Raw genomic sequence first — 24,463 nt, 5'->3', positions numbered from 1 at the left:
CCAACCATAGTGTCTTTATACCTGTATCACTGTACATATTAATACTACAACTTTGTACATACATCTGATACTCAGTAGTACTCATTTATATATTTTATACCCAGTTTAATCACCTGTACATTGTATATTACTATTGCACTTTACGGTTACATTTGCACTCTAATTGGATGCCAAACCTCTTTCCGTTGTACTGTACTTGTGCTGTATGATGACAATCCATTTGAATCTAATCTAATGTAAATTGAGCAGAAGAACAGCTGGATGGAAGAAGGAGATGGTTCTCGTCACCTCTCCTTTGCTGTTGAAGCCCAGGATCTCGAAGCTGATGCTGGAGGTTCTGCCGGTCTGGATCTCGTGGAGGTGTCTGAAGAGGTTCAGCCTCGCCCGGCCTCTGCCGTTGTCCAGCTCCCCCTGGGTCAACACGCCCAGGAGGGTGGACTTCCCCGAGTCCACGTTGCCCAGAACCGCAACGCGTAGGTCCAGGAACTGGTTCACACAGGGTGGATGAAGGAGGACCGTGTTAGAACCATGTTCTTCTATTTATCATTATTTTATTACCATGTGTTATGTACAGCAGTGACACAATACTCCCGACACCTTGTTTATACTCCTACTTGTTTTTAATATTGTTTTCTTTTTTTATACATTATTAACGTTTTAATGTTATTCTAGATGTGTTATTTTTGCCTTGGGGTGAGCAGGCACCAAGCACCAAGACCACATTCCTTGCACGGTCAGTGTAAATACTGTAAGCCTGTACTTGGCACATGATAGCTTTACTCACTGAGCTACACAGGACCCACAGAATGCTTCTAATACCACACATGCTAAATGGTATAACAAAAAAACATGGGTCATATGTGTCACCTCACAGCGCTTTATGCCAGATCTCTACATTTTCATTTTTCAGATTATTCCAGATTGCTAAAGTACAGAATCTAAGCTTTCAAATGATGTGTCATATGTTAAAATCTGAGAATGTTTTGAACACGATGTGCCCAATTATAACTTCTAAAACTGGCTGTGTTCTAGATTACCTAAGAGGTGAAAAGGTGTCTCAAAGGAAGGCAACTTTTCACACTTCAGACAGTTTCAACTGGGCGTCAACAAACCCCCCTCCAGCAACGCCCCTCACCCGAATAACATTAACATAATTAAGTGCTGCTGAATCAGAGTTCTCTCTCCTCAGGACCCCTGTCTCTCCAGGACCCCCTATCTGGACTGTATAGGACTGTGAAGCTATGTACCCCCCCCCCCCCCCCCATGCTGCTTTGACACCAGAATTATTGTTAAATCTATGTCACAACGAGAAAAAGCAACAAAGTAGCAGTACTGTCTACCTGTATGTCATGTATGTCAATGTTATGATGAATTGAAAATGGGGGACCCTGATGTAAACAAGACGAAAGTCTCTCTGGTCTGCATCCCCTTAACAATTGTGTGTATTGAGCTGTATTGTACTGTATTGATTGATTGATTGAAAAGTTTATTAACAGATTGCAGAATGGGTACAGTACAGTACAGCTCAATACATACAATTGTTAAGGGGATGCAGACCAGAGAAAGACTTTCGACTTGTTTACATCAGGGTCCCCCATTTTCAATTCATCATAACATATATGACATACATGACATACAGATAGACAGTACTGCTACATCTATACATTTATGACATATCAGATTTGCAAATACAGTACTGTTTGTGATACAAAAGTGTCCAGAAAAGGAGTGTATATACATTTGGCATAGAAACTGTACATTGGAGGAGGTTGGTTGGGTGGGGTGGGGTTGGGTGGGTTGGGTGAGGGCTGTACATTGGAGGTGGGGGGGGGGGGTTGGGAAGGGGACACACACACATTTTACACTGTACATTTGAATATTGACAAAGCCTTACTTGGTCATTTACTGTACAACTAGGTTAGGACATTTGTAGGGGCCAGTTTCGAATTGCAGTCTCACGTAGGTGTTTTTTGAGAGTGTTTTTGAAGGTGGGTAGTGATTCACATTCCTTTACAGCTTTAGGCAGGGCGTTCCACATTGATGTGGCATAATTGCGAAACGTGTTTAGTCCCTTGTTTGATCCGAATCTGGGTTTTACATGATTTGTGGAGCTCCCTCTGGTGTTGTGATCGTGGTATTCACTGACCTTTGGGAAGTATTTTGACATGTACATGGGTACCTTGGTCGCGTAGTGTATCTTGTAGACCAGGCCCATTGCAAGTTGCTGTACTCTGTCGTCTACTCTAAGCCATCCTAGGTTGTCAAAGTGGGCAGGGGTGAGGTGGGTTCTAGGAGTCAGGTCAAGTAGTAGTCTGACTAGCTTGTTTTGAGATGTTTGTAATTTGTTTTTTAGTGCCTTTGAGGTGCTTTGGTACCATGAGGTGCAAGCATAGTCGTAGTACCCTTGAATGAGTGCTCCTGCTAGAGTCTTCAGGGTATTCTTGTTTGGGCCTAACAAAATTAATAGTTGGTTTCAGGTTGGTTGTCAGTTTGGCCATGGGTAGGTAGGGAATTTATTTTATTTTATTTTTTTATTTTATTCTTTCCCATGGCGACTATGGATAGGGAATTTCTTTATTTAATTAAAATGTTCACAACAACATGGATGCATGTACTCTGCCAGCATGTTTAATATCCATAATACTAAATGTTTGACTAAGATTTCTATGAAACTTTATTCTAAAAAAAAAAAAAAAAAAAAATGACTTTTTTTTTTAATTTTTTTTTAAAAAAAATTTAAAAAAAATTTGTTAGGCCCTACCAGAGAGGAGATCCGGTACAAGAATCGCGTTCGTTGGTTGACTTTTTTTATTACATTGGATGCCATTTTGTCACAGGAAAGATTAGCCTCTAGGATGGAACCCAGGTAGGTAATTTCATCTTTCCTTGTGATAATATTGTCACCCACTGTAACCGAGAAGCCGTCGTGCCCATTCTGCAATCTGTGCTGAGATTATAAACTTGTTATTACACACACACACACATGGACCCTGCATCCATACACTTTCGTCTTGTTTACAGCTCTCCACCTTGCTATCTGATGCTCATCACCTCTCTTAGACACTGATGTAGCAGTACTGTCTACCTGTATGTCATGTATGTCAATGTTATGATGAATTGAAAATGGGGGACCCTGATGTAAACAAGACGAAAGTCTTTCTCTGGTCTGCATCCCCTTAACAATTGTGTGTATTGAGCTGTATTGTACTGTACCCATTCTGCAATCTGTGCTGAGATTATAAACTTGTTGTTATTACACACACACACACACACACACATGGACCCTGCATCCATACACGTTCGTCTTGTTTACAGCTCTCCACCTTGCTATCTGAAACAATAGCTATCAATATAACGTTAGCAACTTTAACACTTTGACTGCCAGGGGGCGTCTTTAGACGTCTTTATTGGCCATGCTAAAGTTGCCGGGGGACGCTGTACGTCGTCTTTATATCAATATTTCAAAAATCTGCGATCGGATTCATAATGTCCCTCCGCTGGCCTGAGATTCACCAGCAGGACCCACTGAGCTCTCTGGCGGTTCAGGAGCGCCATCTGGTGGCCGATCGGCGCAAGCGCTTAACAGGAAGCGCACTAGAGGTTTTGCTAGACGTCCGTATTGCTTCCGGCCACTCTGTACATGTCCCGTGACTCTAGCTCGTCACTCTACATAGCGATCGATTGCCAATAACTCGATAAACAACATGATTTGGACGTATATACCATTATACAAGCTGGAGATGGACCGGGTAATAATATATCCCATAATGATAAAATTTCTACTCGACGATGATCGCCCAACGGCGCGCGGAGACTGGGGTGAGTTTCAGCGTGTAACGTTACCGTCTTCGATAATAACTGATATTATCAACATTTGACCCACATTAGATGATTGGTATAACGCTGCCCACGGAATTATAAACGCCCCCTCGCCCATCCGGTCAACATCAGATGACGTGTAGTAACTTCTAGAAGTACGTCTAGTTGGAATTTTTTATATCGCGCTGATTGCCATCAAACTGTATTTCATCATCAATATAATGCATTTGGGGCTATATATCACGTTCTGGAGAAAGCTGCAGAAAGAGATGAAAACATACTTATACATTAGACCATACTTTACTATGAATATGTGAATGAAAAAGTTTAACGTTGCTACACAATGAACAATACATATAGGACTTTGAATGGGCCCTAATAATGGCAATGTAGCAATAGAATTTAAAAAGTTATAGCCCTGCAAAGAAGGGGACTTTCTCCATAGACAAATAGCGCTGGCAATCTATGGTATATCATTAATTTAACCTTAGGCAACCAAAGTGTTAACTTGCTAGCTAGCTAACGCTAACGTTAATGTAGCATGAGCTCGCCGTAATAACACAATAAACGTGACATGGTTGGACTTGTGGTCGGCAGAAAAACTTGGTGTAGTTTTATCAAAGATGCGGAATTGTAAACATGCTACTGTACACATAAACAAACATTCTTAAACGTACCCATGCAGACGCATCTCGACCGATCTCAGTTAATTCCGTTGAATAGCGCGGTGTTTTCACCGGTGAGCAGAGACTGAATCAACTGGTTTAACAAAGTTCCTGTACTCGTTCATTAGATCCAATGCATTCATCTCTTTCTGATCCAGAGTGATAATCCCATTGAAAGTGTAAACAGCCAGTGCGTCGCTTCAAACACTCCCCCAATGTAAATCTCTGCGGGCTGCAGTCTAGGTTTGATTCACATGCAAATACAGTAATTACGCCCCCGTTTCATTGAAATAAAGTCTGTGAACAACCTAAATTTAAACACAGGTTTGACACTATTTTAGATATTCTAACTGTTCGTTTTTATAGTAAACAAGTACTTATACATTCAATTTATAATAATGTGAAGAAAAGAAAAAAACACACATAAAAAAAAAAGAGAAAACTCTAGAAGGTCTAGCCGAGAAAGGGGCGGGCCGAGTTGTGGTCAGAAGCACTGCCAGGTGACACATATGTTCTGACCAAGATTTGTATTCAAGTTGCAATGAAATAGTGTCATAAAACAGTCATGACGCAGGCTGGTTCTAGGGGCTGGTTCTAGGGGCCTGGGCCTCCCTGCACAGCTGTTTAGTTAGTGTTTAGTGTTTAGTTTAGGTACAAACAGGAACTAAAGAGAAACTGCCAGGAGTCAGGACCTAAGTTGTTAGAATGCAGCATGCATCACCTAAGTCTTAACTCTTTCCCTGCTGTGACGTACATGGGTACGTGGGTTGGTCATTATCATTATTACCGTATTTGAAACACCATGTGAACATCAGGTTCGTATAGCTCATGTTATGTTTATGTAACATGTGTTATGCTTGGGATGTGTGTGCGTCAGGGTACTAATGCCTGTCCATTTCTCTCTTTGTCAGGTGCTGCCCGTCCCTGCACTGGAGTGCTGATTACCTGATTAGTGGCAGCTGACGGTAGTCACTTCAAGGGACGGGTGGATAAAACCTGACAGGCACACACACACATCCTGGCGCCTCATTGTGTCACTTGCCGGTGATCACGGTGTTGGAGGTTGCCTGCGGTTGCCACGGAGGTGGAACTGTGCTTTATTTGCTTTTGTTTATATTGTAGTTGGCCTTATCTTCATTACTGTGTGTTCATTGTGTTCACACTGCTACCTGGTATGTATTTGTGCTAGTGTTGCTACCAGGTAGCATATATATATATATATATATATATATGTAGGTTGGCCCCTGTGTTAGTTGACACAGTCATAGGGGAGCATATCTACATTATTGGCCTCCTTATTTAAATCCCTAGTGTTGTCTGTTTGTCCATTTATATTTACCTTGTTTGTCCTCCCATTACCCTTTTCCCTGTGTGTTAATTGTTGTGGGTTGTTATTTCCCTTTCCTATAGCGTGGAGGTTTGAATCCCTGCCACATATAATAAATATTATTTACCTTTTGGAAAAACGCTTTGTATTATTTCTTGCCTGCCGGGACCAGTGCATAAAGCACCTACTGGACGGACTGTTTTTTCATGTGCAGTCCGCTTCAGCTTATATTCCATATGGTCGTCGGACCTTTGTACATGACACCTGCCAACAACGATTTTATATGTGTTTGTCCGCCAATCGAATAACGCCAACCACGTATATATACGTTATTGGATTGTTATTTATTTTATTCGCTATTTCCATTCATAAATCATTCAGGTATGCTGTGGTACTGTGTGGCAATGTGTCTGAGATCGCAACGGTCCGATACCGCCGCCTGGTGGCATGCGGCCGGTGTTGCACTCCCTTTGTGTCTCTGTGTATGGGGCTGTGCGTCATTGAAAGTCATCCGGGCAGAGTTTTCTTGTAACGTGGATCAAGATCTTCACTCGATCGCATTGAATCGTCAATCCGACGCCGGATTCATTATGCTGTGGGGGGTTATGGCGTGGGCCAAATGGACATAGGATCTAGCAGATGGCAATCAAATAATTGGAATATTCTTTTTGGATTATCATCGGCCACAGGTAAGAGCAATTTAACGTCAAATTTCAGCTTGGTTGTCCATTGTTTTCATAGCCATCGCCCTGATCAACATATGCTGTTGTACTAACGAATGCCGTTATTGACAATCAATTAATCATAAACGACCCCCCCCCCCCTTTCATGCATGCATGATGGAACATAATATACCGATCATATGCATTTGGATTTTTTATTGTAGCGTGTATAGGGACGAAATGCCAATGGATTAAGTATAATATGCATTGCGGGCTATTACTAGCCTTCCAGGAATGACCCCAGACCACTCTAAAACTATACTTATATCCACCACGGTATAAAACAAGAATGTATGGATGGAAAAAATATTAATTTGTCATCTTGAACGATAGATACTCGATGTCAAATGGGCCATAGTATTGCATATATAGCTATAAATTATAATATATAAATAGTTATAGCCAGGGGTGTAGCTCCAGATTCTGGGCCCCATGAAAGAATGTATTTGTAGGCCCCCAGTGAATGCGAGCGCGCGTAAGCGCGTTTTATTGATGAAAACGCATAATATGGTTTTCACCTATACATTCGGATCAGCAGTTCAGCACCTGCACTGTTGGTGGGTGAGCCTAGTAAAGGATGTCGCATTGCGTTCATCTTCAATGAATGGACCAATGCAATAGTCTACCAAAGCCCCCCCTCTCTCTCTATATATCTCACACACACACACACACACACACACACACACACACACACACACACACACACACACACACACACACACACACACACACACACACACACACACACACACACACACACACACACACTTCAGAAAGAAACATAGTATCAATGAGAGCATCAATAATACACCTGAGTGATGTCTTTTTTTTTGGCCCCCCCCCCCCCCAGTGCTGGGCCCTTGGAATCATCCTAAGCTACCCCCCCCCCCCCAGCAGTCCCAGACATACCCCAGCAAAGGTAAGGAAAAACCTATAGCAATAGGAAAAAAGCACCACAGGCGATGTGGAGGAGAGAAACCTTAGAAGGGCCGTTCAAAGGGGGATCCCCCTTCTTGGATGTCGGTGATAATAGTGTTGCTATGGATGGGTGGAGAATAAAACAGGCGAATAGTTGGTATGTATGTACATGTACGTGTAATCAAACACAAAAAAAACATTTAAAATATATTACAAATCTGTACATACATGTGATTAGCATTATACTCAGTAGAACAAATGTATATATCTTATACCCAGCGTAATCACTATATTAATATTACTATTGCACTTTACTGTTACATTTGCACTCGGGTTGGATGCCCCACCTATTTTCATTGTAATATACTTATGCTGTATGATGGCAATACATTTCAATGTAATCTAATCTAACTGGTACTATGACCTGAATGATGGTCCTAGAGGTCAGTGATTTGATGCTCTTTTGGTGTTTTGGCGATGGTGGCGTAAGAGAGTGCCGTCTTAACAGGTCGTCGGAAATCTCCCATATAGGCATTGGATTGGGTGGAGAGCTGGTGACTGCATGCGAATGCCCTGTGTATGGGGACATGTCACCCATATAGAAACACACCTCTTCAATCAATATCTGAAATGCAAATAAATAAATAAATAACCTTCTTAATAAATATAATATTTATATTGTAGTGGGTTCTATAGAGACATAATTCCCCATGGTATTGTTTTGATGTGTTGATGGGGCACTGTCACTTTAAGGAGGTTGGTTTTGGGGTTGGGCTGAGAGGAGACGCCCTGTGTGGGGTTTCATTGATAAATGTTTGATTACTACGAGCTGTCAGAAGCTAGCACGGCATAGTTCTGACAGCTGTCACTTGTGCTACTGCGAAATAAATGACACACGGCTTTGTGTTGTCAACTGATAGAAATTGTGCGTTTCTCTATTCCGACGATTTCTACAATATAATATATATATAAATAACTGTCTTTTACTAGTACCTTACTACTATGTACTATGTTACTATCCGTATACTACTACCTACCATGCTAATATGTCTATTATACTATGCACTCAGGGTGTAACACTCAAGTTCAACACTATTTGACGAACAATGCCACTGACCATAAGCTGCCAGAGATGCACATCTCCTGCTGACCAGAAAACCACACACTTTTCTGATAGTGGGGTGCCTGGACACTTCAGTCATTTCAAATGTATGCGAAAGTTTCGTTTTCACTTCTAATTTGAAGATAAGGATCTATAGAACAATTTGGGCTTGAGTGTCAAGAAACCAGTTGAATTTAATAAAAATGTATCCAAAATGGCCACAATCGAAATCATGAATTCTTTAAAAACGTCTTAATGTTCACACAATTGCTGTGTAATATAATTTTGTATTGCTATTTTAAGTTAATACTGTGTGAGGAATCAACTGAAGTTCAAATATTGATGTTTTGAATATTCTGGTTTGGCAAAAATCAAAGATGGCTGCAATTTCTGTATTTATGTCGAATAATGCTTCATAACTTTTATTCTATTGAACCTAGAATGGTGATGTTGGTGCCTGTACCTAGGTTTTCATGAATGAGTAATTGAATAAAAATAAAAGAAACATGATTGGAGCATATCTTATATGATATTTCACACAATGAGACAATAAATATGTGTAGAACTAGAGTTAGATATGAGAACTGTAAACAACAGTTGATTGTGAAGAACAAACGATGATTGTGAAAAATGTCCTCATCACAAGAAAGGATCTGCATCTCAGCACCAATGTCAACGCCATGCCAAAGACCTGATGGAGGTGTTGCTGAGCAATGGGAATCCCTTTGAGGAGGGCAGTAAAGACCTGGTTACATTAGACAATAAGGTGTGTGAGTCTGCGGCTGCTGCCGTATCTGTCCATCAACTCGAGTCTACGGGACAAGAGCAGTACAACAATTTCAGGAAGAGTGCTTGAATCAAATGACAGACTTCTGACAGCACCGATCAAGCGAAATAACTTACTGTTGTTCCATGAGAAGAAAACACAGAAGAAGACAGCAAATAAGCTGAGAATGCAGCACTTCAAACATCATGCAGAGCTCTATGGGAGAGCTTTTATTGTGATAGACACAATACACGTCAAGTAGAGATATTTCTGTTAACGAGGAGTTAGTTGCGCCAGGTGTAACAAGACATTTTCTCATTCCTGTCAAATAAGTTGTTAACAGATGGATAGTTCCGAGATGACAAGGATGTCTACATCACTGCAGGTGATCAAGTCCATCATGTTGGAAACAGTCCACCAATGGATCAATGCAACCATGAGGAAGCTGACACTTGTGTCCTATAATACATCTCCTCCACGCCCTCCAAACATCATCACTTGGGAGGGTGCATACTGGAGATACAGATGTTTGTCGTAATCCTTCTGACTAATTTCCATCACATCAAGCCACTAACAGATACACACCCACTCAGGGACGTGCACAGGACTTTAGAGGGGCAGGTGCTCAAAGGCTGAAAAGGGCACTATACCTGTGTGTGTTTTAACTGAGCGTGCGTAGCGCACAAGCCCGATTTTTAAGGGCCCTTTTCGGGCGGGGGGGGGGGGCCACCTTTTTATGCTTTTTGGGGTGTTTTGGTGATCAAATATTGAATATTGAACTATAATAATCAGTGCAGGAGCTCACTTATATTGTATTTGAGATTCCCAAATCCCATCGGACTTGACTTCTTCGTGTCCCTCAGTGAGTATAATACCAGCATTAAACTGTATGCGCCACAGCGGTTTCTATCATCATCATCATCATCATCACCACCCACGCTATGCATAAAATATAGGTCCGCGGAGAGGCACGCTGAGGAGGCCGTGCAAACTGCAATGGAATATGGGGCATCTCTCTCTCTCTTTACCTAATATTTTGATTCTATCCTGACATTTTCAGTTGGAAGGGCAGTCTATATGCGTAACGAATTTTTATTTTATTTATTTTTTCAAAAAGGGCACTTTTTTTATGAGGCTCAAAAAGGCAGGTGCTCAAGAACCCCTTGGGCTCTATGTGTGCACGTGCCTGCCTGACAGGTGTTTCTGTGATTGTGTGTTCAAAAAGCCAGCTTTTGGCGTGTTGTCTGTGAGTGAGAGGCGTCTATACTTTCCGTAGCCGCATTGTGAGAGATGTCAGTGTGACGGCCCCCACTCTGCATGCTGATTGGTGAGTCTACTGCCTCTCCAGAGCAGGTAGTGAGTGGCTCGTCAGCCCAATTGGACTCACCTGGGCAGTGAGAGCTGCCTATATGTATGTCCCTCGTTAACCTTCTCTCTCTGCTTCTCCATCTCCATGAACAGGTTATTATCCACCACCCTTTTGAACTATAATATTCCTACTTGCACCACACCACACTTTTTTTCACTCATCCACACATTGCATTCATCACCGATTCTTATACATATTCATTGTTTATATAAATTATTGTTTGTTATATATAGGTTTAAATAAATTACATTGTGAAATAGCTTTTCACATGTGGACTCTCTATTTGTCACAATTGACCCGTTTGTGACTAATTGGGGCCTTTAGTTGGTGGACCTTTTGTTGAGATTGACTTTGTTGGTTTTTGTTATTTGACCTGGTTTTGTTGAACTATTTGTTAGATTCTTGCTGGCATTTGGTTGGAGTTCCTGTTGGGACTGGAACGGTTAATTGGTTAACTAGTGTCTGTGACGTGCTAGTGTTTGTAGCCTGATTGTTGGCATCTGTTTGGAGGCTAATTGTAACTAAAGTAAAACACTTCTTGTCTAGTAAAAGTGATTAAACTTACCATATTATGTAAGGAATACAAACGTGTCTTGTGTTCCACTCTTACAGTAGGTTGTTTTGCTGCAACTTGATTCCCATCAACTGAAGAGGGCCAACTATTCTGAACAGGTTTGAAATGTGTTTTTATATTTAAGTCTTAATAACTAATATTAATAGTAAAGCCATCATCAAAGGGTATTTAGTTAAAAATGTGTTAAATGGCTCTACATTCTGATGGCCATCACTGATTGTTTGTTCAGTAGCATGGGTCTCCGAGTCCCAGTCCCCCCCCCCTCCAGTAACCAGACTTTTCTTTTGAATATCCCTTCCTGTATTCTATCAGGAGAGGATCCTAGATATTCTTATAACTGCATTGACAAGATTATTTTACTTGTTTCAAGCATATTTGCTTTTAACTAGTTTTTATTTCAAATGTGACCATTTTGCAGTAGAGTTCTCTCCTGACTATAGGTGAAGTTGTAATGGGATGAGATACCATAACATTTATTTTATTCTTACTGCAGAACAGGTGGGACTGGGAGAGTCATCTTACTTACCAACATCTGTAAGTGATGGCTGTTGGAATGTAGAGCTATATTAACAAAATAAATACCACTTACAGCACCTTAATGCCTTGCTAACTCGCTCCCAGCGCCTTCATGTTAATGTGTGCGATGTCACTTTCTCTCATGTGAAGGCTGCTCCTGTATACAGTCCCAAAGGAGGCTTATTGAACCCCTCACCAAGTGCCATCTTAGAAAATCGTTTTATGTTCCACTTAAAATGGGTCAGGATATCTATTAGACGAGGGATCTTTTTAATAAATATATTTTAGGTCTGTAACGAAAAAAAGAAGGTATCCTCTTCGAAATGTATTTTTTTCCCCCTCTTTTTCCCCTCTTGTTTAATTCGTGGTATGGTTACTGCTATTGGCATAATGTTTAGGACCTTGGTTTATTAGGTTGTAGGTTACTGTTATTGGCATAATCAAGATGTATTGCATCCACACAGAATGTGTGCACCTTTCCCCAGTGACTGTTTCAGTTGTTGTGATGCCCTTTGGATGTTGAAGCCTCCACCCTGACTCTTTTGTCTGTGGTCCAATATGTAGCCAAGTAACTTCTCTCTACCCCTAGATGGCTTCCATTGCTGAGGCTGCACAGAGGCTGCAGTGTCCCCTCTGCTTAGACCTGCTCAACAAGCCAGTCTCCACGCCGTGTGGCCATACCTTCTGCAAGGCTTGTTTGGAGATGTACCAGAGCTACGGAACCAGCTGTCCAATCTGCCGGAAAGACTTCTTGGGTCGACCAGCCTTGCACGTCAATTGTGTTCTGCAAGACATTGTTGAGTCCTACAGGATGACGTCCACCCCTGTAGGGCGACCGGAGGACGGGCCGATGTGCCCAGTGCACCACCATGTGCTGAGCCTCTTCTGTATGAAGCATGATGTCATGATGTGTCAGTCATGTGCCATGCAGACTCACAAGGGAGACGGACATGATGTTGTGACCATATCCACGGCTCTGAAGGTAAGGTCATGTCGGTAGTAACTGTATTACTCTAATAAAACTTTAATCTGCAAGTGCTTAGTTTTGGAAGTGTTTTCTTGTGACGTGTATCCGATGCCTGCATATATTTCTATATCGTCCCAGGTGATGCTTCCAGTGATCCAGGGTAAACTTGGTGCTCTGAACTACGTTTAACGCTCTGAGGTGAGGAGGGTTACTAAAGACTGCCCATTCCGTGTCAACTTTTCTTTTGTGTAGCACTGACTAAAACAACCAGATGAGGTGTTATATTTTAACCAGGCAGGTCAATTAAGAACACATTCTTACTTACAATGATGACCTGGCGAGAGGGCAAAAGGCCCTCTTAAAGGGGACAAAATAAATAAAAGACTATGCATACATCAGAGATTGGAGAAATAATTAAAACTACTAATTAAAATGACATGGTATGTAATCCATGAAGCGGAATAAATATTAGTTTAAGGCTGGGAGTTGCAGATCCTTAAAGTAGTGAGGGGGGGGGGGGGGGGGGGGTCAATTTGTCCATCTTCAACATATTTTGCACCTCATCCACCGCTGGGAGCAGCAAATTGGAAGGAGGATGGACCAAAGGAAGTGTTGACACGGAACATCTAGTGAGTAGATGACAATTAGTCCACATGATGCCTTCTTAGGGACAGTGATGGTGCAATAGTCTGAAGTGCTGTGTCACCTGTTTTTCAATAATTAATAACTATGCTCAATCTCTATGATCCCTCTCACAGGCCAGGGTGCGGCGTGTGGCCCATGACCTGGAGTTGTCTCGTTCAAGCCTGACTGGTGCTTCTGCGCAACACATGAAGAACCTTCACCTGTTGGCTGTCCAGAGAATGGTTGACGCCATGATTTAACAATTTGCACTAATCTGCTTACTTGGTTATACTGGTAGCAATTTAGATTTTTGATTGATTGAAATCTTTATTTCGAACATGTAAATGCAAACAATATAAAACTAAAACAAATCATTGATCAAGAAATTAAATGGAAAAATACATAAATAAACAAAAGCAAAACATTTTACATGTTCGAAAAGAAGTACACTTTTCCACTACTCGATGAGTGTACTAATTTAAAACATTAAACAAATATATATATGCAAAACAAAATTGTATATATAAAAATGTAAAACGCCCGTCAATGTGAAATCCCTTCCTCATCGCTGTACCTCGTGAACATAATTTCTCTATCATTTAGTTTGAATGGTCTCATATCATCAACTGTTGTGTTTTTTGTTTTACACTCAAGCTGACTGAGTTGGAAAGCTGTGATGACTTTCGGTGCTGGACGGAGACCAGGACTAGGACGAGGAACCTACTTCATAGGGGCTTAACGGATGACTTCAGCTTCTTGAAGGTACAGTGGAACTCCTCGTATTCATCTAGAGACCTACTGTATGGTGGGTTGGTCTTTCAGTTTAAAAATGAAATGTAGGTGCGGCTGGGTAGTGCAGTGGACTAAGCACTCTCTACCACCGCAGAGACTCTGGGATTGAATCGGGCTGTCGGAGGTACCTCCAGCTTGGGTCAGTCGTCCCTACTAACACGATAGGCAGTGTTGGTAGGTGGGATATGTGTCCTGGTCATTGCAAACTGCGACTCCTATTGGTCGGTCGGGGCGCCTGTTCAGCAGGGAGGGGGATCTGGGGCAGATGGCGTGAACCTCTGCACACGTTACGTTCCCCCAGTGAAACTCTGATTCAGATTTCGCTGTCGGGTGAAAAATAAGCGGCTGGCGACTCCACATGTATTGGGAGAAGGCATGTGATAGTCTACACCCCCCCCAGACCGACGGTGGGGTGGTAATGCACGCAACGACCAGGAAGGGAATTGGCATAACGACCAAATTGGGATGGGAAAAAAATGCAGAAAACTCCCAAAAATTATGAAATGTCTGACATTCACCTTGTACATGAACAGTTTGGAAAATGTGTCTGTAGATAGTTATTGCTGGAATGTGATTGCTGTTTAGTAGTTCTTGCAATCAACTTGACATGGACCCATTTTCACCCCCCCCCCCCCCCCCTCTAGATTCTTCTCTCCATCAAAGTTCATCTTGACCAGTGTCATCTTGATCCGCCTGATGTATGCCATTACATACATATCTGCAATCGTTTTATGACTGTGATGGATAGGGAAACCAATACCTTTCCCGACATGGGTAAGGCAGGGTACCCTTTTTAAACCTGGTACAGATGTATAATTATTTGTATAGTACTTTTCATACAAGAATTGCAACCCAGCAGTGATTGGCATAATTATAGACTGGCGTAAAATGAGAAACCCAGAAAGATTAATGGATTTCTGTCATTATAATCTATAAAATAGATTGGGTATGGGCAGGTTAATAATGGAAACGATAGATGCCCTATCTGTTATATTACACGTTGCAATACAAATCTGAAGTGTAAAAAAAGTAACTATACACAAGGTACTGTACCCTAACTGGCATGATATACATGGCATGTACAAAACTAAACGGTACAAGTTTAGCCTGATGCCTTGAGAGTTGATGTATTGTCTTTGTTTACCTTCCTTTTAGAACATGCAACCGTGGAGAAATGTGCAGGTACTGTATGTGATTTTACTTTTATGTTTAAAATGTGTGACGTTGGTGGCATTACCATGGCTTACCTTTTTTGTCATTGGCAAAGTATTTAATTAATTCTTGCACCAAATGGATCATTTTGAATCTGTTGCTGGTGTTTATTGCCAACCCGAATGTTAATTTCTGGTCCTTGTTTTACTAGAATTAACCACTTTTCATTGTTCTACCTCCAGTTGCTGTGACTTATGACCAGGCGACGGCACATCCATCTTTAATCTTCCTGAACAAGAGCAGAACCATCCGTGTGAACCACAAGAGAAACTAGAGCTTCTGCCCGAGTGCTCGGCGCATTACAGGCATTCCCTGCGTCCTCGGCTCCGACTCCCTCTGCCCCGCGAAACGGTCCTACTGGGAGGTTAAGATCGATGCGTGGGGGGGATTCAACACGGGTCATTCCTGGTTTGTTGGCGTGGCGACTGAGTCTGCCACAAGGTTGAAGAAGAATGGCTTCTGGGTCCTGGAGTGCCTGAATGGACAGTTCACAGTTTGTGGAACACCGTTGCCGGTGGTTAACACTTCCAGGGTGACACTTGGCATATGTTACAGTGGCAGAGGTTACCTATGTTTTTACAGGAATGAGTCCTGCATCTACAAACTCATTGTAGACTCGCATAAAGGGAGACTCTTCCCAGCCTTCTGCCCGGACAAAGGGGTCGGCGCGCTGACTGCCAGGATTGGCATGTCGATCTAGACTACTCATGGGGACTAGTCTTGTCTACTGCATGCACTTTTAAAAATGTTTATGTGTTTGGTTTTTTTAAATGTATGAATTTGTATTTTAAATAAAGACTTTTATAACTTCATTGCTGCCTGCATCTTGTTGAGCCTAATGGCATCATTATCTCTTTGGCGCAGATGGCATGTGCCAGTGTCTTTATCGTATAGTGGTGTAAACCAGTATTTTGTTTGCAGAAGCACTTTATAAAGTCAGATGTGGCCTGGATTGGGAGCCAATGTAGGGGGGGACAGGGCGTGGTGTGTGGTCACATTTTCTGGCTTTGGTCAGGGTCGTAGACACTAGCTAGAGAAAACACTACAGATGTACCTTCTGACCTAGAAGACTACAGATGGGAGTTAACATGATGATTGTATGGTGTGTTTGCGATTATGTACAGAGGTCTACATTTTATCAAATCATTTGAACCTCTTAAAATTTTACAGGGATTGTATCATACTAACTTGATGGAGGGAAAATGAGAAATGTTAAACATTTCTATACAATACTAAACATGGAACAAAATGTTTGGAAATTTGTTTGGATTATTTCTCCAACTGCTTTTTGGCAATACATTTTATACTGTTGGAAAGCCGTGTTATTTCCTTTTATAAATGGTGCCCCATTTGTAAGGAACATTCATTTGTGGGTTGTGCCCATGAGAAATTTGCCAAATCTTCTGCCAATGAAAAGCTTCTTCTGCAGTTGCTATTTACTCATGTTTGGTCTTTGGTGGATTGAAGTCTTTATCAGTAACGAGGAAGAAATTAGACATTGGCAATTCATTTAACAGTCGGGAGCCTCGGTAGCATGTGGAACCACATTTAATGATTCCATCTGTTATTACATCCATCAATGAGCTTGTTTTTGCCCCTGTTGTCAGACCGTGAGCAATGGGTCCAATAAATAACATGCTTTATATGCCCGTCGTGGTAAAAACCTTAACTAACCTTAGCTGCTAACGCTAAATCTAAGATTAGCTCAGAACAAATTAGTTAGAATGATTTTAAAACTCCAACCCAGGACTCACCTTACACACACTTTAACAGCCTCAAATGGCTCCGGGTTGAGAGGGTCTCTCAATTAAAACCCAACATGACACATGGGTTACTCGGGAATACTGTCCCTCAATATCTTAGTGGATATTTTAACATGGTAATTAAGGGATGTACATGGACATTGTCCCAGTGAGATGCAATAGGAAAATAGGCCAGAACTCATATTCAGCAGCAGTACAATGGAATAGCCTACCAATGGAGTTGAAGCCCATAAACCCCTTCTCCACTTTTAAATTAGCTATAAAGAGGTGGATCATAAGTAGCAGAAGCTGGGAGTAGTGACCAAAGGGTTTTTAATGTGTTATTCCTTTTTTATTCTTTTGTCTATAAAATGGAATATTATTGTATGTATTTCTTTTTATACGACACATCCTGACACACTACAAACACCCACGTCCACATACCAGTACATAAATCCACTGACACAGAAAATCAGAGAAAGAAGGTTTAAAAAAAATAAAAAAAAATAAAAACTTGACCGTTGGTGTCTGTGTCCCCTTTATGTTGCTTCCCTCTGAGCCAGGGTTGTAACAAGGAGCTTCTCAAAATTGAAGCTCATTAAAACATACTTGAGGTCTACAATGTCACAGGACCGTCTCAATGGCCTGGCTATTGTGGAATATATGATGTATGAACTACGCCCCCTTCCTCCCCTCCCCACCCCCCCCCCATTGTTCACCTGGTACTTAACTGCTTCCCCGACTGGGGAGCAGGATCTTTTTACCTGACTGACGGAGCTGGTCTGTTTAGGTAAGATCTCCAGCCATATTCTCTATTGTTGTAATGATTTGATTTGATCTGGGTAATAAACCTTATTATCTGGACCCTCTGAGTGAGCAAGTCATTTGACTCTATTCCTATTTGAATACTATTATTATCCTACACTATGATGAGTATTAACAGAGATGTGTCTAGCAAGGAAGGAAGTCAAGGTGTGTCAGATTTGAAGGCTGCTCAAAGTAGAGTCCCATTTCATTGTTTAAACAGAAGTGAATGTTCCCAAGCCGATCTGTTAAGGAAGTGTAGTATATAGTACTTGTTTTTATTGCTACATCAAGGCCATTCCAAATGGATACCCCACAAACTGAGATGCACTTGCTTTTGTACAGACAATAGGTTGTTTTAAATTAATTCCCCCCTTAGATTATAACCCCCATCTCTGCCCATGAACATTTTTGTATGTTGCCCGGGACTATATTTTGTGTTACTTTAAACATGAATTGTGCAGTTTTGAATTGAACCAAATCTTTAAATTTCAGAGTTTGACTTTTAACAAATAAACAATTGGTATGATCTCTATAACCAGCATGATGTACAATCCTTATAGCTATTTTTTGCAGTGTGCATATCTTTTGTAGGTTGGTTTTATATGTATTTCCCCAAACTTCAACACAATATGACAGGAGGTAGGGTACAATGAGTGTGCAATACAGAGTGTACAGTGATTTCTGATTTAAGATGTATTTCATTTTACCCAGAATTCCCAAGCTTTTCACAATTTTTTAGCATAGATATTTTATGTGTGGTTTCCAGCAGCAATTTGGGTCCCAACACTGACCCCTCTGGGACACCACAGGCAGGGGTGTAGCTCTAGATTCTGGGCCCCATGAAAGAATGTAGGACCCCAGTGAATGCGAGCGCGCGCGAGCGGAATTTTTTTTGGCCAATTTTTTATTGATGAAAACGCATAATATGGTTTTCACCTATACATTCGGATCAGCAGTCCAGCACCTGCACTGTTGGTGGGTGAGCCTAGTAAAGGATGTCGCATTGCGTTCATCTTCAATGAATGGACCAATGCAATAGTCTACCAAAGCCCCCCCTCTCTATATATCTCACACACACACACACACACACACACACACACACACACACACACACACACACACACACACACACACACACACACACACACACACACATACACACACACACACACTTCAGAAAGAAACATAGTATCAATGAGAGCATCAATAATACACCTGAGTGATGTCTAGTAAAAAAAAAAAAAAAAAAAAAAAAATTGGGCCCCCCCAGTGCTGGGCCCTTGGAATCATCCTAAGCTACCCCCCCCCCCCCCCCCCCCAGCTACGCCCCTGGTTATAGCCCTGCAAACAAGGTGAGCGACTCCCATTGTTTACAGCGTGGCGGTAGAGCTATAAGATGCTGATATAGCGTGGCAGTTATTGTGTTAACATACAGCGAGAGCTATAACCTTCTCAGCCTCCTATAACAACGACCAGACCAGAACAGACCACCAGACTAGTATTTATTTGCTGCTGCATTCATTGTGTGTCTCACCTGCTGGTCATCTGGGACTTTTCGAACAAGAACCTCTGCAATTTTCCTGCAGTTTCTGTCCGAGTCGTAGTCCACCTCTCTCTCTCGGAGCAGAGTGATGTCGGCGCCGACCCTGGCGAGAGAGTGACAGTGAGGCTAAATCAAGCCTGACCGTAGTCACAAATTACAACACATTAGAGAAATCGGTAGAAATCGGTAGCTCGCTCTGAATTGGTGGTCAGTAGGGGTGTAGGACAGCATGGAGTCACTCACTGCCATGTGTCAATATGAAGTGTCCACTAGTTAACAGTGAGAGAAAAGGGGCTCCCAAATATATATAAGAACACTAGTTAACAGTGAGAGAAAAGGGGCTCCCAAAGATATATATAAAAAAACACTAGTTAACAGTGAGAGAAGGGCTCCCAAAGATATATATAAAAATAAAAATAAAACACTAGTTAACAGTGAGAGAAGGGCTCCCAAAGATATATAAAAAATTTAAAATAAACACTAGTTAACAGTGAGAAAAGGGCTCCCCAATGAGCTCCCAAATATATATAAAAAACACTAGTTAACAGTGAGAGAAAAGGAGCTCCCAAAGATATATATATATTTAAAAAAAAAAAACACTAGTTAACAGTGAGAGAAAAGGGCTCCCAAACGTATATTTGAAAAAAATACTATTTAACAGAGAGAAAATGGCTCCCAAAGGAGCTCCCAAAAATATATCAAAGCAGGAAATGTGTAAAACCACTTGAATGCAAAAGTATAATGTTTTTTTTGTTCAAATAGTGCAGAGACATAGAACACAATATATATTGGCACAGTATTGAGAACAAGCTTTAGCTTGAAACACATTGCCTGTGTAGATTGACTGTGTCTGTAGACCTTTGGACGAGGAACGTGATGGTGGTCTTAGTTTTCCGATGCGATCCGGGAACATGACTTGGAAGGACAAGGACATCCGATTGGTTATTGATGCAGGGAGCTGTTGTTTTTGGCCAATCAGATGTTTTTGGCACTAAGACCAGCACGTCAAAAGGGTACACGGTATGCAAAACCACCTACAGATCAGAGGCTGGGAAATATTTGTAAGTGTATATTCTATTTCTGCTGGGCAGGTAAACTCAACTCTCGCTAATTTCTCCAAAGTTGCCTACTGCAGCTTCGATCTAGTATGCACTATTTGAGCAAATAAAACATTGTACTTTTGCATTCAAGTGGCTTGATATTTGTTCAATACGCATGAATAAAAATGATGAAAATCAAACAAAATAGAAATGTGAAAAAAATACTAAAAAAAACAATGCTTTGGTGACGTGACCCTGCATTTTGCTGGGAACCACTGGTGACCACTGCAGTTAACTGGCCAACAAGAAGATGTCTGCCTCCATGATTGGTGTCGTTCCACCTTCCCAGTGCATCCTGTACAGCGCACCCAGTCCCTATTGCCATCATCTTCCATAAAATAAATAGATGAACAAGTATATGTATCGATTGTGTGCTTCCTGATATCTGTGTTTGTCCCTTTGCACTGATTTAAATGCAAGTGATTTTCTATATTCATTTTATATTATTCCCTGTGGGGAAGGGGAGGGGTTTTGTTTGTCTGTGTCCTTGCTGCCCTCTAGTGGTCAGAAAATTATTATTGCACCTTGTTGTACCCTTCCTGCTGACTTGTTGTACAGAACTTGTAAGTCACTTTGGATAAAAGGCAAAGCGTCAGCTAAATGACTAAATGTATCTCATCTTGGAAAAAGCCCTGATGACTAAAATGTCATCGTCTGTGAAGAGAAGGAGGACCTACTTCTCAGCCATCCTCCGTAGGGTCTTCAGTGAAGCTCTCATGTCTCCGTCAGACAGTCCAACTAGCAAGCCATTGTCTTCCACGCCGATCTGGTAAACCGCCTCGCCCCGTCCCTCCTGAAGACGCCACTTGAGCTGCGTGGCGAGGTGCTCGAAGCGGTACTGTGTGGGGTTCACTAGTTTCAGCTGTGAAGGATGAAAGAGTGAAACACATGATACTGTGTGGGGTTCACTAGTTTCAGCTGTGAAGGATGAAAGAGGGAAACAGATGACACTGTGTGGGGTTCACTAGTTTCAGCTAGATGTGACTGATGGGACAACCAGAGCAGCTAGATGTGACTGATCAGAGTAAACTGTGTATATTATGCAACATTTCAATATTATGTTATATGTATATATCATGCAATATGTCTGAATGGGTGCATCTCTCATTGAGATGGGCTGGTGAGAGAGAGTTACCTTGTACTCGATGTTTCCCTCTTCAGCCTGGGAATAGAACATATCCAAGACAGAGAAGAAGACAAGAAGGTATCAGGTTAATTAGATGGATGGATATGAATAGCAATGAGATTTACTATATGTCTCCTGTTGTGCAGGTCGGCCCATATATCGTTTTTAAAGTATCTGCGAATATGGAATTTCCAATATCATCCCATCGACAGAGAGCAAAATCGATGGTATCACATGAAACTAAGAGATCACAAGATCTGTTGATACCAGTCCCTCAGTGGGTTACCTAGGTTACTTACAAACAGGCTAGATAGGGGTGAAAGGTTTCACCAATATTTTGAAGGGAAAAAATACTGTCAATTTTAAATTTAAATGTTTGTAAATTTAAGCTAATATTAGTTTGAAAACCTAGCTGTCATCAACCAGCTAAGCTAGCTAGCTAATATATATTATATATATATATATATATTAGTGAACATATGGCCAACAATTCTTGTATCTCATTTGTTATTATTAAATTGTTTTTTTTATCCACTTTTTTTATCCTTTTTCTATTTTTCTCCCATCCCAATTTCGCGGTGCCAATTCTCCCCTCCCCTGTCTTGAACGTTGCTCGCATATGCCCCCCACTGGCCGGTTGTAGGGAGGATAGAAGCCTTGCATCACGTGTCCCCTCCGGTACGCGTGTATATTTTCCCCAACAGAGTTTCACTTCCGCGTTCTGTTTGCGCGATCTAATTGGCCACTGGCGTTTTTTTCAGTGCCAATCGCATTACTCCTAACAATCACGCCAGCAGGCTGTTACCCTAACCCTAACCTTAACCAACTAACCCTAACCCTAACCTTAACCAACTAACCCTAACCTTAACCAACTAACCCTAACCTTAACCCTAACCAACTTCGAAAGAGAGCGACTTCGAAAGAGTCGCCAAGCTTAACCAGTTTGTTAGGAGTAACGCGATTGGCGCTGAGAAAAACGTCAGTGGCCAATCAGATCGCGCAAACCGAACGCGGAAGTGCAACTCCGTTGGGGAAAATATACAGGCCTCCGGTACATGTGGAGGCAGCCAGTCACATCTTTTCACCTGCCAGCGCGGACTCTCATTGGCAAGGTGTAACGTGTGGGAGGCTCACACTACCCCCGCTACTTCCTGTCGCTGCTGTGCAGGCGTCCCCCAACCGACCTGTAGGAGTCGCTGTCCACAACGTCCAGATTACCACCCATCGACTTCCTCCCGCTAACTCTGCCAATTGAGTTAGTATGACGGCCAGCCCAAGCCGGAGGCAACGCAGACAGCCAGATTCGAACCCGGTGTCTCTTGCGTTGGTGACGAGCACAATGTCCGCTGCGCCACCCAGCCGCCCTATTATTAAATTGTTGTATTTTATTATTATTATACTTTTTAAAATCATATCAGCATTATATTATTATTAATTGTCTGACTGTATTTATGATTGATCTATTGTTTTAAATTGATTGTGTGTCCTGTTACATGTAATGATCTGTACACTCTGCGCTATTGAAAATGAGGGTCTCCCTCAATGACTCCCGAATTTACATAAAGTATAAAATTAAATACATTTTAAAAATCAACCGGCCTGCCCTCTAAATATTGGTATCAACCATTGAAAAACTCATATCGGTCGACCACTGGTCACAACAAGTTACAACTATTTTTGGCAGAAATTCCTGGAATAGTTTAACTTGACTATTTCAAGATTCAAGAGTTTTATTCATCACATACATACCAGGCCATGCCAGCTTCGATTGTGCAATAAAACAATAGTAATAGTAATAATAATAAAAAGATAACTAGAATAGACATGGTAAAATAGACATGTTTAAATCGCTTAAAGGCACTGGATCCTATGTACATTCCTATACAGCATTCCTATTTCATTCACTAGCAGTTAAGTTAGCCCAATGAGAACATATACAAGAGTGACTACTCTAATCATAGGTTTCACTCTCCAATGTTATTTCCCAACCTACAGCTTTATAAAAGCAGCACAATGAACACAAATCTGTCAGTGCCGAGTTCGACCTCATCTTAAATAACAAACAGCATTGCTTGTTGTAGTTAACAAAGAGAGGCAGAGTTGATTTTGCAACAACAACAACAACAACAACAACAACAACAACAACAAATTATATATATTTTTTTTTATAATAATCGAATTTTTTTCATATTCGAATCCCATGCCCATCGAATGAAGCTTCCTAGTATATCCTAGTGTGCATCCATGTGGGGGTCCTAGTGTGCATCAATGTGGGGGTCCTACTGTGCATCAATGTGGGGGTCATAATGTGTATCAATGTGGGGGTCCTAGTGTGCATCCATGTGGGAGTCCTAGACTAGTGTGCATCAATGTGGGGGTCATAATGTGTATCAATGTGGGGGTCCTAGTGTGCATCCATGGGGGAGTCCTAGACTAGTGTGCATCAATGTGGGGGTCATAATGTGTATCAATGTGGGGGTCCTAGTGTGCATCCATGTGGGGGTCCTAATGTGTATCAATGTGGGGGTCATAATGTGCATCAATGTGGGGATCCTAATGTGTATAATTGGTTAGACTAGACTAGAAGTCTTTATTTGTCATGCAGTTTAAAACTTTAACACACACACGCAAGATGGGCGACCCACAGGAACACACACACACATGCACTGAGTCGCCGATGAAATGTATCTCTGCACTTTTCCCATCCCGTTGTCCTTCCCCCCATGGGCAGATGGGAGCAGATAGGGCATCAACGTGAGCCGCGCCCCGGGG

The 24,463-nt window shown here is 41.7% G+C and overlaps 1 protein-coding gene across 1 annotated transcript in view; it reads right to left on the bottom strand.

The window, feature by feature from the left end:
• gtpbp2b (GTP binding protein 2b) overlaps positions 1–24,463 on the bottom strand; it is a 44,237-nt gene that overhangs the window by 18,139 nt on the left and 1,635 nt on the right. Inside the window, exons 2-5 of the mRNA XM_084318579.1 lie at positions 21,701–21,727; positions 21,243–21,427; positions 19,457–19,568; positions 289–486 (exon numbers count right to left, since the gene is read on the bottom strand). Of these exons, the coding sequence (XP_084174705.1) occupies positions 289–486; positions 19,457–19,568; positions 21,243–21,427; positions 21,701–21,727 (522 nt within the window). The remainder of the gene's footprint in view (positions 1–288; positions 487–19,456; positions 19,569–21,242; positions 21,428–21,700; positions 21,728–24,463) is intronic.

Source organism: Notolepis coatsorum (assembly GCF_963971535.1).
Source record: "Notolepis coatsorum genome assembly, chromosome: 7".
Classification (NCBI taxonomy): Eukaryota; Metazoa; Chordata; class Actinopteri; order Aulopiformes; family Paralepididae; genus Notolepis; species Notolepis coatsorum.
Note: the sequence above shows the minus strand (reverse complement) of the source record. Positions and strands in the feature narration are given on the sequence as shown.